Source organism: Perissodus microlepis, chromosome 8 (assembly GCF_051167445.1).
Source record: "Perissodus microlepis isolate ML-2025 ecotype Zambia chromosome 8, ASM5116744v1, whole genome shotgun sequence".
NCBI lineage: Eukaryota > Metazoa > Chordata > Actinopteri > Cichliformes > Cichlidae > Perissodus > Perissodus microlepis.
This window is the reverse complement of record NC_140468.1, coordinates 9,769,605-9,782,581: the sequence shown is the minus strand read 5'-3', so window position 1 is coordinate 9,782,581 and position 12,977 is coordinate 9,769,605. Positions and strand designations below refer to the sequence as shown.

At 39.5% G+C, this 12,977-nt stretch overlaps 1 protein-coding gene across 2 annotated transcripts; it reads right to left on the bottom strand.

Moving 5' to 3' along the window:
* Nucleotides 1-305: 305 nt before the first annotated feature.
* Nucleotides 306-11,455, bottom strand: sncgb (synuclein, gamma b (breast cancer-specific protein 1)). Of its 2 annotated transcripts, XM_084937398.1 has the most exons (6): nucleotides 11,226-11,455; nucleotides 7,572-7,613; nucleotides 5,612-5,739; nucleotides 4,754-4,771; nucleotides 3,937-3,978; nucleotides 306-2,688 (listed from the first exon to the last, which is right to left on the bottom strand). In XM_084937398.1, exons 1-6 carry the CDS (start codon nucleotides 11,344-11,346, stop codon nucleotides 2,680-2,682), a joined length of 360 nt encoding a protein of 119 aa, XP_084793524.1. In that variant the 5' UTR covers nucleotides 11,347-11,455; the 3' UTR covers nucleotides 306-2,679. The 2 variants fall into 2 exon arrangements, with proteins under 2 accessions (XP_084793524.1, XP_084793525.1); XM_084937399.1 differs by lacking the exon at nucleotides 4,754-4,771.
* Nucleotides 11,456-12,977: the final 1,522 nt, after the last annotated feature.

Below are 12,977 nucleotides of genomic sequence, written 5' to 3'. Positions count from 1 at the left end.
AGATGGCTGTCTCTCTCTCTCAGCCTGATTCTACTAGAAGTTTCTTTCTGTTAAAGGGAGTTTTTCTTTTCTACTGTTGCCAAACTGTTGCTCATAGCAGATCATCTGACTGTTGGGCTTTTTCTGTTTTCTCTGTTTAACTGAAGGATCCTGGCAAATATAAAGCGCCTTGAGGCAACTCTTATTATGAGTCAGCGCTATGTAAATAAAATTGAATTGACCAGAAAAATTCCCGTGGCCTCGACTGCAAGATCAAAATTAATAAAACTTTTTAAATTCTTCAAACAGATTCTTGACACTGTAGCTGGATTTCAACAAAACCTTTTTAATTTCATCGGTACTGTTTATAAAATCAGTGAGTCTGCTTTGATGCCAACTTAAACTTGGTGTGTGAACCGTGTTTGTGTATTTGTGGAGGAATTCGTGGTTGTGTGTGTTTTTTAGTGTGTACTGTGATGTACACGTGTGTGTGTGGGAATGTGAAATTGCTTGATAAGGCAACATGCAGTCATCAGTTTCCATTGGCCTCAAAGTAAGAACACACAAACCAGGTCCAGACACAAACACACACACACATTTTGCTGGCTGAATCCGTTCTGTGTTAGCACACACACACGTCCACTCTCACATACAGTACATGTAGACACACAGTTTTGCAGGGCAAGCAAGCTGTGAAAGGTGTCATAACACTGAGTGACAGCAGAAAGAAACGATCTGATTGGTTGAGACACTTGAGGGGCGGGAGCTTCACAACAGTCAGATTTAGATTGTGTGAAATAAAAACCATCCTAAAAGCTACTACATATCCCAGAATTCAAGCTGTGCACAGAACTACACATAAAGCTGGTCTAATTTTTAAACCCAAACCTTCATTATGCTCTTTTAAAGATGAATTAATAAGAATAAGAATATTTTCAACTGCAATCCAAACAACTGACAAATGTCCCATCTGCTTGTTTCTCTTGATGGTTTGCCAAACAGTGTTACAGAGACTAAAAAGCAGCTACACAATAGCAGAAAGTGATCTTATTTTCTCCTTGAATAGTTATTTTGAACATTTTTCACACTATCCAGCGCAGATTTCTTTATGAGAATTACCCTTGAAGAAGTTATGTGTCAGGCTTTTGTGATGTCTTCCAACTCGGGACTACCTGGAGGAAATTTCTTTTAATTTGGCACAATCATTCACTTTAAGTCAAGCAAGAACTGCAGCTCATTTAAGAGTCAAAGGTAAAATTCACAATCACCATACAAAACTTGTTTCTGGCTTTAACTAAATAACTAATTTAATAACTACTAATTAAATAACTTCTATCAAAGTTTTACACAAATGTGAAGCAGAATTAAATAATGAAGGTGTGATACTTGACAAAAGCTCTTTTTTAGCTGTAGTGAAACACTGTAAGTGAGGGATAAATATAACCGCAAGGTGCCAATTGTAGTTATTTTTTTCTCTGTATGTAGCTTTATTTTGAAGTTGCTGAATTTTCTGCAGATCAATCAATTTTAAATACAGTTCTGTGTTTCTGAAACAATGCCAGTCAGCTTCTTTAGTGCTAAAAGTTGTTCACATATGAAGTCATTGTTACAATGGATGTTGCTGAGGTCTGAACTGCTTTGGAAAAAGGACATTCTCGAATTTTAAACTAAAATTATTATTATTACTTTTATTTTTGCGGGGAAACTTCCCTCTCAGTCAAATCTGATTAAACCTAAATCCTTAACTAAGTAGTTCAAAGTAATAAGAGCTTTCTTCTCATTAAGTCTGCTTTCTCACACCTCAAATATTTAAATGTTATAGGAGTTTCTTTTAAAATGTTGCCTTTGCTTTCTCATGCATCACATGAACACATTTCAAGCTGCTGCTCTGACAGATGAATATTGTCTATTGCTTCCACTGTATTAACCCTAAACACTGAGTAGAAACACACACTAAGCCATTCAAAGCAACACAGAACAGCTGCTACTCTAGATTTAACACGTCACGAGTCATTCTACACATCTGTTCATGCAGTCTACTCTAACTACTTCACAGGTAACTTCAACATCATCAAAGCACATTTTCCTGCACAAGCCTGGAGATTTGTTCTATACAGCAGCAGCTACACATGCACACACATACACGAGCTAACACTGGTACACAGACGCACTGACTGCAGCTCATCCACCCTCTCATGTCTTGCCTCAGTCGCACACTGTGTTATTGTTCACACCCAGAATCGTATTTACCCCAACTGTGACTCATTCGCCCAAAGTGCGAGTTAGTGCCGTAACGCCATGTACTGTATGTGAGTGTTTCATGTGTGTGCCGAATGTTGGTGTGTTTCTTTTTTGTGTGTTTGCGTGTGAGATTTTACTACTCATGTGGCAGAGCAACAACACCAGGATCATATCAGGACACCACTAACACACAGATGAGGCGGGGGTACGAAAGCTTCAGGCTGCTTTAAATTAGAGGGGAGGAAAGATGGCGGTGAGGACCACAGGGGGAGGCACCGGGGAGTGACGAGACTGAGCGGGGAGAGAGGGGCGGTGGTGCAGCATCCGGAAGAGTCTGTATTAGTTGATTTTGGTTCCGTAAAGTCACAAAAAAATATTGTTGAACATCTGGAGTCTGGTACAGCGAGGCAAAGGGGGAGGCGAGGGGCAGGTGGAGAGCACGGGAGGGCCTGAAGATGACTAGTATCCCTGGAAGGAAGGAAAGAAGAAAAACATAAAAACACAAATATCAACAGTGGAAGACATTTTTTATTTGTATAACAGTAGAAAACATCAAGTATATGTTAAAGATCATAAAGCAGTATTCCTCTTTTTGCTGCTTAAAATTTCCATACAATCATATTTTAGATGATTAGATTTAGAGTTTTGCATTCATAGTTAAACATGAAACCAGCGGCTTCAAGCATTTTTCTGCTTGTGACCTCTTACTTTAAAAAGGCAGCCAGAAATCCTCATCATATCTGTGCAATCGCTGATTTGTTCACAGCATCACCAAACAACTTCCTTTTAAGATGATCCACCTGGTTTCAGTGTTTTGCTGTCATTATAAACTTGCGTGCTTCTCTTTTTCTGCTAATCCGGTTTGTGTTTATTTAAGCCTTGGATTCTGGAGACTGGTACACAGATTCCGTAGGTTAGATTTTATTATTGTCTAAATTCTGGTTTTACTCAATTTACAAATGCATTTTGCTTGGATGTTTGATCTTTACTAAATTACTAAACTGACGTACAGTAGCAGCTTGATCCTTGATAGTATAGGATATGCAACGTGATACTGAAACTTACTCAAGTGTATTTAAAATGAGAATGGATTCCAACTGATCTGCCTATCCATGCATTTTAAGAACTGAAAATACATTTTAAAATAATTTTATGTGTCTTAAAGCCTGGAGATGTGTACAGTAAAAACCTGTATAAACTAATTAATCTGTAAGTTGTACGGTTTTGTTTTGAAATCTAGAAGCCTGAAATCTGCTTTGTCTAACTTCTATAGCTCATCTCTTCTCAACACTAGCAGCTCCACATTAGTTACCACTAGAAGAATCATAGACTGTATATAAAAGATCAATGTGACCAACATGAAATTATCCATTGGTTTGGCCATTACTCTTTTTGTGTTTTGAAAGTAAATGTGAGAAGAGAAGAGATGATCAGGCTGAGAAATGCAGGGACACTGTTATATATTAGCAACTTGTAAATCACAATGGAGGCCCACCTTCAAGCATACAGTGCTTTATTGTCTGTTTGACTCTAACTGGGATAAAACTATATGAAAAACTATATGAAAGATATGAAACTAGCCATTGAGTCTCATCGGGATCATGGAAACTGGAAACTGGAAAGAAAGTCCTCTGTATAACAAACGTGTATGTGACTGCTTTTAATGTATGTGTTTTTAATAAAATACATAAAATAAAAGAAATTGTTTCATCTTACCTCTCCTCCTTCCCCGCCCTGCTGCATTCCTCCATATTCTCCCTGTGGGAGGAGAAGACGTTAATGTGGATGGATTATAAACACGAGAGAGGTGGCGTGAATATTTCAGCAAGGATCAAAGAATGAACTGATGGCACCTCTAATTCAATAAAGCAGTTACATTATTTCCAAAAAGCATGCAGTGCCATTGAAAGAGCTCTTATCATCATGCGCAAGATTTTTCAGGAAAGGAAGAGTCAGTTAATTAATTATAGCTTTCTAAGATGTCAGAGGAACACTTTTGCCTACAGGCTTCTGATGCACAGGCCTTACAGGGAAGCAGTTCAGAGCATGCCATAAGAATATTCACTGCCTTGTCTGATGTTCTATAGATGTGGCTTAATGTTGCATAGACAAGCTACACGGTTAGAAATGAATTTTAGTATCACTGGAGCCTAAAGTACGCAACTTAGTGAGCATGAGAGGAAAATGTCTCAAATATTCAGAGGAAGAAGTCACAAAGTTATTTTTTATGTTGTATTACAACTTGGATTTTTCCTGGAAGCATGAAGGGTTTAATCCAAAGCCCCAAATGATGCAGGAATAAATTCAGGAAGCCTTACAGAAGCTTCTGTTTCTTCCCTTTCCTCCTGAAGCTCACTGAGTTTGTTGTACACTATTAACTAACGTTCACGCAATCCAATACAAAAGGGTTTCTACAGATTGTGTACACCTAACAGACTGTTAGCAACATGCACAGTATCCACCCCCCCTGCTTTCCTAATCCTCCCGATTTCTTTATGACCTATGACCCCAAAATGTTCTGTCCAACTGGCACCTCGTATACAGGCTCCTCCTATCAGGGAAACAAAAATGAGACACATACAACACAAACAACAAAATGTGAGAACAGTAACACAAAAACAAAGCACAAGAACAAAAAGCACTGGCACAAAATTATAACAAAAGAACAGCACACAAAACACACGACAATAAAGACATGCAGAAAAGACACAAATGTTAAATGCAAGAACATCTAACATCTGACAGAGAGTTCAACGTATAAGAGCAGAAGGAGGACGATCAGTTTCAAGAGCTCCAAATGACATTAGTGTTAATTCAAAATTTTCTTATACAAGTTGTAATACAAGTTTTTTGCAAATGTGTCACAGTTATATGTATTTTATTATTTCTTTGCTTAAAAAACAAGCAAACAACACAGTGATGACATAAATAATAATTGAATCCGTAAATATTACGTTTAAAAATGTATATTTTTTTCAGGCTGTGGAAAACTGGACAGACAGAAAAATCCTCTCACAAGCAGATGGAGCCACAATGAACTTAATTTACTTAGAGCAAATAAATGTAATTAAAGTTTCTCAACAGAGTGTTGCAGTAAAGAAATCGGATTTCTTTGGTGTCCTGCAGTTGTTTGATGTGAGTTCAGGGGAAATGGCTCCATCTAGTGTTCAACTTCAAACTATCATTAAAGATCAGTTTCAGGCACAATTTAACTTAAATGTGCACCTGACACTTTGTTCAGCTCAATCAATCCCTGATCCTGTTTTAAAAATGAAGTTTCCAGCATTGTTACTGCAGGAGAACTCTGGTTCCCTTCTAGAGCTGCAAAGATGCTAATGAGTCAAACCTATGAAGAGTGTTGGTGCGACCCACAGTAACCATGGTAACTAACCTGGTTGACCAGCCCGGTTGATGCAGCAACGTTCTCGACTCCCTCCACACCCGCCTGCGCCACCTCGTTGGCTCCTGCAACCGCTGTTTCTCCGACGATGTTGGCCTGATCCACGGTCCTGTTGGCCACTGAGACGTGGAGAGCGAAAGAGGGTTAGTGTGTAAACTGCACTGTGAGAAAACACAGTCCTGATTTTCACCTTGATGTGAAAATCTGTGCAAAGCTCCTTCCAGGACTTTGAAAAGATCAGATGGGGATGGGACAGGAAATCAGAACATTTGATCAGGAAAAGTGGTATGCAGTGTAGACAACATATTCAGATTAGTGTGTAACCATCTGCCCTCATACAGGTACAAGTAGGACTGTAAATAAATATTTACACCTTTTTTCTCAAGTAAAATTCATAACCCTGCTAAAGTAACCTAAGAGTACAAAGGTTTTAGCAATTAAAGTACCTAAAGTAAAAGTACTCATTCTACAGTGTTACTTGAAAATAGTTCATTATTCTCTAATGATTTATTAATGTGTGTTGTAAGCTATACAATAAAATACATTATATCACATAACATAGCTTTTTATTTCAAGTACTGCAGAGTAGAAGTAGATGGTATCATAACAAAGAAGTACTTAAAGGATAAGCATCTACGTCACTTGAGTGATGTGAATGTACTTTCCAGTACTATTTATGCTATAATCCTATTGATGCTTTCATCTAAGAGTGTTAGGCATGAACAGTAGTCTACCACAGTGACCCTAACTTTAGTGTGGAGTAGGCTTGGGCAGTGCCACCTCATGGCCCCCTCTATGGAGACACCCCTGAAACTAAGTTGATACATTGGCCTCATTCAAAATCACAGAAGAGCCTTTTCACATATATAATTTGCTAAACCAGCAAGATAGTGTTATTCGCTTTTATTTTCTTTATAAAAAGCAAAGTTTAGAAACATCTTGAAACCTGAAGTTTGTCTTTCACACACAAATGACGCTGTACTAAGAGGGTCCAGTGAAGAGTGAAGTCTCCAGATCCTTTAGCACAACTGTAATGTCATTATTTAAAGTAACAGCACTAAACATTAAAATCCTTTGGTAAACATCTTATTTATTTTTTCTATATGACAGTTAAAGCTTTATGCAGCTCTGTTATTATCTGTATGGATTAGAATAAAATCAGGATTTTTCTTATTTCTACTTGGCCATAGTATTATTTTAGTAATAAGCAATGAACCACATTTGGGTCACCTGGAAGAGGACACCTGGTATTTAAACACATTTCTGATGATTGTACCTCTAAACATGTATCCAATGAACAGTTTATTTGTACATACTGCTCTTATTTGATTTATACCAAAATTCAATATTTATGCTTTTCATATCTTAAATTTCTAGATACAAAAAAGAAGTAATTTGAGAAATCAGATCAGCATCTACAGAGCATTTAAGCCTTTATCTGTTCAAAATAAAAGGTTATCATCATCATCAACATCTGCACCTGCTAGTTGCAAAATCAAATTGAGTGACACATACAGTAGGTGGCATCTGTGCTTTAACAGAAATATTTTCAAACTTTATTTATGTATTTTTTATTTTTTTCGGTTTTACTAGAGAAAAAAACTTCAACAATGAAGATTAACTGACGGTTAACCATCCCACCTACCTATGTTACAAAACATACCCTTGTAGCCATCTGGGACTCTATACCATTCAAGTGTGACTAAGAGCTCCTTGTTCTAAGAACCAGAGTGTTTCAGCACAGTGCTTAAAGGTGTAGCCATGAATTCAGTGCTGAAGTATGAATATATTTAGATGTTGTTTTTGTAATAAGAGAAGGGATCATAACGAACTCTTTGGAACAGCAATCACTTCATATTCAGACAATAAACCTCTGCATTCTCCCCTCAGAGGTTTCTGTTTCTATATTTATATGATCTTAATAGTGGCTCAAACATGCAGCTTTTCTTACCTGTGTTTACTGATGACACCACTCCCTCCTTTGTCTTACTCCCTGCAGACCAAAAAGGAAAAACAGACTCACATTCATGTACATGACTCATGCATGTTTCCTGTAAAATAAAGAGACACATTTCACACGCCCTGTTTGTCCTGTCTATGGTTTCTTTCCGCAGTAAGTAAAACAGTCAAATGAAACATAAACTATATAATAGATTTGTATTAATGAATAATGTAGGAATAAGAGCAATGAGAGTTACATTATTAATAGCCTAATAGTAGCACATTTAATACACCAGTGCATTAAATGTTGTAAGAGAAATATCATAAAATGTTGACAGCAGATATTGCTTATGTATTTTTGGACATTTCTCAGCTGCTGTTGCCCCTTTAAACTCTGACATAACATTCCCGAGAGTCTCAGCTCAGCGTGATCCATTACTGTTTCTAAAAATACATTCACAGACCTACTTTTGCTCACAGTTTTGTCAGTCTGACTGGTATGTTGTGTGCTTTCCTGTGTTCTCAAAGGGTTTTGCCTTTTTAAATTTTTTTAATAAAGTCTGGACTGTTTAAAGATCCTGTTATCTTTACCACTAGCTCTAAAAAAAACTCCTTTAACTTGGAAACATTTTATTTAATTGGAAGTCATCCTGTGAATGGGCTGCAACAGCCGCACGTCTCTGTGTGTGCCTTCCTGCTTTCCAGCCCTGTGCTCATTACAGTATGATCCCAGCAGATTAAATTGTGGTTATGTAATCTGCCAACGTTAGGGATGACAGGAGGGAAGTATCCGAGCTAAAAGATAAGAACAGTAGAAAGAGTGAGAGGAAGGTAAAAAGGAACTAATGGAGGAAAGGAAGGCTACATCTGCAGATGAGTAAACTGACTGCACTCTTTTTTATAGTCACATAGATGCAGCTGCTGCCATTTACAGTGTCCCACATCCACTCAGCCTTGCTACCTTCTGCTTCCCTCCATCTTTCAGCACGTTCCCCGTGGTACATGAGCCACGTGCGGGGTACTGAGCAGTACTGCAGTACAGCTCATCGCAGGCTGCAGTGACACAGCTTCTTTCTCAGTCAACAGGGGGAGCCCCCCTCCCGAGTGTCACTGCACGCCGTGACTATTTCAGCTGAAGAGCTGATCTACCTGTCACCAAACAAGCCATGCCTGTGAAAGAATACATGACTTCTGAGGAAACTTTGCTTTATGTTTTATCGAGTAACTCATAAACATCTTTTTGTAATAACGCCGATTCCAGCTGAAGGTGATGCACAGGACACAGCTGATCAAATGACAAGAATAAGAACAAAAATGCAATTGTTGAAATAATCCTTGTAATAAATTATAATCCTGATTGGAGGCATGCCTGAGTACACAAAGACGGCATGGATTAGAGTGTTTGAATGCATTTTTACCCATTATGAAATGATGCGTTAAACACGGAGAAATACAGCTTTTTTTTCCAGAGGAGGATTTGCGCTTCAGCAATCCTGATGTGGTGAAAAATCCTGTTAACTGTGAATCCTTATGTGCTCTCAGCTAAAGAAAGATGCAATTTTACACACCTATATATAAACAACAACACGCTGTATTACCATATACATAACAAATGAAAAAGGAAATTCATATTCCGTATTGCAAATACATCGTGTTAAATTTACAGGGCAGAAAAAATAAAATCATGCTAATTGATTTCTTTCTAAAATAATTGCTATATATGTTGGTATATTTTCATATTATTGCAAAAATAAACACCTAGAATTTTTAGATTGTGTATTTTTGATTTTTCATGAATCTCTTTAAACAAAAAAATGTAATGAAACCATCAGTGATTACCAAAACACCGAATTAAATCTTAAAAGCAAAAATAAAGGGATTGATAAAATCACATGAAGTTAAATCTCTTAATTAAAAGTTAAAACTTAAGTTTTGGAGCTGTTTTGCGGCAGTAGCTTTTAAAAATAAATTAATAAATCACTGAGCATGTTGCTGTGTTTGTTCAGGTCTGGCCCATGTGGTAGAAAGCAGGCGTGCAAACCTTGATACTGTGTACTGACAGCCACATGCTGACGTAGGCACTCTGCTGCAGGTGGATACAGTGAAACCATTGACACTCTTCACTGATCACATCCCCTCTCCCCCTTCTGATCCTCCCCCTGTGATCTGCGTTGTTCCCTCTCTGTCTCTTGCTTCACTTTTACCCCTTTCTCTTGTTTCCTTGAGCTTGTGACCACTGTCTACTTCCTGGAAGATCCAGGGTTTCTTTACCCAGCAAGTCTCAGCCCTCTGTCCCAATGTGTCACCTGTCTTTCTCCTCCACGAGCCACGAGACTACAAGCTCAAAGCTTTTGGTGACATAACACCCCTCCCTTCTTTTTTTTACCCCCTCTTTTCTCTCTCTGTCTCTTTTTCCTGCATCCCTCCGTTCTTCCATGTCTCCCTGGAGTGGGTGTTTTGTGAGCTGTGGGGGGTGGAAGGAAGGACTCACTGGGAGGCCAATCCTGCTGCTGTGACGCCACAAACTAACACAAGCACGCAAATGTTTTTGCGTCCAGCACAAACCGATGAGGGTAGAGCGTGCGGGAGAAGGAGGGTGGGGGTGGAGGGGTTGTGATAGAGAGAGAGAGCAAATTGCTGCAGTGCTCAAATGATCCTTGCCCTAACTCACCCCTCCCTCTCCAGCTTGTGCCGTTGACTTTCCCTTTTTTTTCATCATTATGATTAAAATTTTGTAGTTGCTGCATGACGGTCAGACAGAGCACTGACAGGATAGACAGCAGACAACGATGGAGCCCTCCACTCTGATCGTTCCTCACCCACCCTCCTTACTTTTGCACCCCCTCTGGCCTGTCCCAAGTGGTGTGAAAGCCTGCTGCTTGGGATAACCTTGAAACGTGACGCAGTGGCAGCTTGAGCTATAATTAAAGTGCAGGAAACAACAGCATCTGTGCAAAGCACCCGAGGTAAAATATAAATGAATCATTTTTCTTGGGCATTTAAAATTGTATTTCCTCTTACACTTACATCATCTTGCATCTTTCTGTGAAATGAAGTGTTTAAATGCTTTTTATAACACTTTTCTAAATATATTTTTTTCTTTTAATTATGAATGTAGGTCAGCTCTATTCTGTAAATTTAATTTAAAAAAAATCAGATAAATTGACACTCTGGAAACCAGTCCATCACTGGACATCCCCATCCAAACTGCTTCACAGACCAGTGATTTAAAGTCACGCTGGTCAGGTGATGAAAGCCCGAGGAAGGGGCGTCACAGAGCTCTGCAGTGACCTCCTTTCCCTCCTTTTGCTCTTCTCTTTTGCTTTTCTTTTGCTTTCCCCCCAAACATCCACTGATCACTGTCCTGCTGCAAAGCTGTAACCCTCACTGTCTTTTCCTCGCTGTTTCTCACTGTCCACCCTCTGGACCCTGCACCAGTCCTGCAGCAGTATCCCACCAGCACTCACTCCATCCCCTCCTTCCTGCCTTCTCTTCTCTTTTTCCTCCTCCTCCTCTCTCTGTTCCTCTCACAAGTCTCAGACATGGATACCAAATCATATGATGCAAAAAGTACATGAAGTAATTCCACATATAGACCAAAAAATGAGTGCACCTCCCCCCCACAACCCTCCAAACTCTTTTTGCTGCATGATATGTTACATACCTACATACATTACCCCCTCCTTGGTCTTAGCTGCTGCTTCCTCCATGCCAGCTTTGGTCTTCTCTGCGGCGGCCACCACCCCCTCCTTGGCCATGGAGAACCCCTTCATCAGTACATCCATGTTGGGCGATGAAACAGTTGGGCTCCCCTGCTCCAAATGGGCCTGGCTGGTTGGCTGGCTGGTGCTTACAGTGAGCGTGCAGAAGTGATGCTGTGAGATGTCAGAGTGTGTGTCTGGGTGAGTATGTGTAAGTGCCTGTTTCCTGGTGGCTCCTCCTCCCTTTGGTGCTCCAACAGAGGGCTGAGAGGAACACACAGCAGGGCTACAGCACTCAGACTGAGAGAAACAGGAGGGAGGATACAGCCAATATGTAAAAAGATGGGGAGAGGAGGAGGAGGAGGAGAGGCAGCCGGATGCTGCAGCATTTTCAAGTCATGCTGCAACCCCGCCCCTTTAGTCATCCCTCCACTCTCGTCCATCTTTTCTTCTGGTGACTCTCTCTCATGCTCAGCTCAGCCTCCGGCTATCTGTTTGCATATTTTGATTGGCACGCTGCTCTGGGCACACCTTTGTAGATGCTGAGGCTCCATGCGCTGGTTACATAACCGACAGAGCCTCTTGTCAGATCATATGCATCGTTAAATTTTGCAATGTAATCTGCAGTTGCATCACAGAGCTTGTCCCAAACATTTGCTTCCTTTGTTTTTAATTTCTTAGCAAAATGTTCTTAGTTGATACTTATTATTTATATGCTTGTCTATTCTTTTTACTTATAGTATTGCTGTTTATATAAATGCTTTGCCATCAGCTCAGATTTTTTTATTTTTACCACTTGAGCTGAATCAGAATGCATTAAGAAAGACAAAGAGAGCATCTACAGCTATTTCTGTGGTTGTGATTGGAGAGAAATTGCTTTGTCATCTTCACCTGAATGAGTCACTACAGCCCCGCTCTTCCTCTTCCTCCTCCTCCTCCGCCTCTTTCTGTTTCACTCGGACATGCCGATTCAGCAGTGCAGTGATTCTGAGTGACATTGATATCACAACCAGGGTTTGAAATGATCCAGAACCTTCAGCACCTTCAGTCATTAAATCTGAGGCAGGTTAAGGTAATTTTCCGTGTGCTGCTGCCTGGTGTTGCTTCCAGTGAAAACATGGAGATATACTTGCTCAGTAATAAAAAACAAAAACGTCCCACGACCCGCTACACCCTCAACACATTCTTTTTTCTTCTCGTCCCTGTGATGCGTTCGCGGTGCACATGTAAAGTTGGAGTGACATGCAGTGAAACGCACAGGAGAAGAAATGTGAGATTATTTCCAAAAGCCAGTTTAGTTTAGCTTTTAAATTACACATTGGATCCGTACCTGGTATTTTGCTGTTTTTGTGAAATATCCTACAAAATAAACTGTACTTGAATAATAATTTTGTGTTAGTCAAAGGTTTAATGAAGATACTAGGCTACATTGGTTAGTTTGCGGTAGTGTAATAAAGAATACACTGATTCACTGTATTGGACTGGTGCAGAAGAGGCTGTGGTATTCATGTAAGGCTGTAGGAAGGGTAGCAGACATCGATTTCTAATAAAGGTGATGATGCACACTAGATTCAATCACTGAATTCTACTTTATATTGTGCAATTGTTAGATATCAGCTTGTAAAACATCTGCAAATCAACGAAAAGTAATCAATATCAGAGTCATGTGACTTATCTACAGGTTATTCCTCACCAGCTAAATCCCACTTTACACA

Coding starts and splice junctions, on each gene's coding strand:
- sncgb (XM_084937398.1), bottom strand. CDS start 11,346: ATGGATGTACTGATGAAGGGGTTCTCCATGGCCAAGGAGGGGGTGGTG. Junction 7,614..11,225: donor GGAGGGGGTAATGTATGTAG/GTATGTAACATA, acceptor TTTGGTCTGCAG/GGAGTAAGACAAAGGAGGGA. Junction 5,740..7,571: donor GGTGTCATCAGTAAACACAG/GTAAGAAAAGCT, acceptor TCCACGTCTCAG/TGGCCAACAGGACCGTGGAT.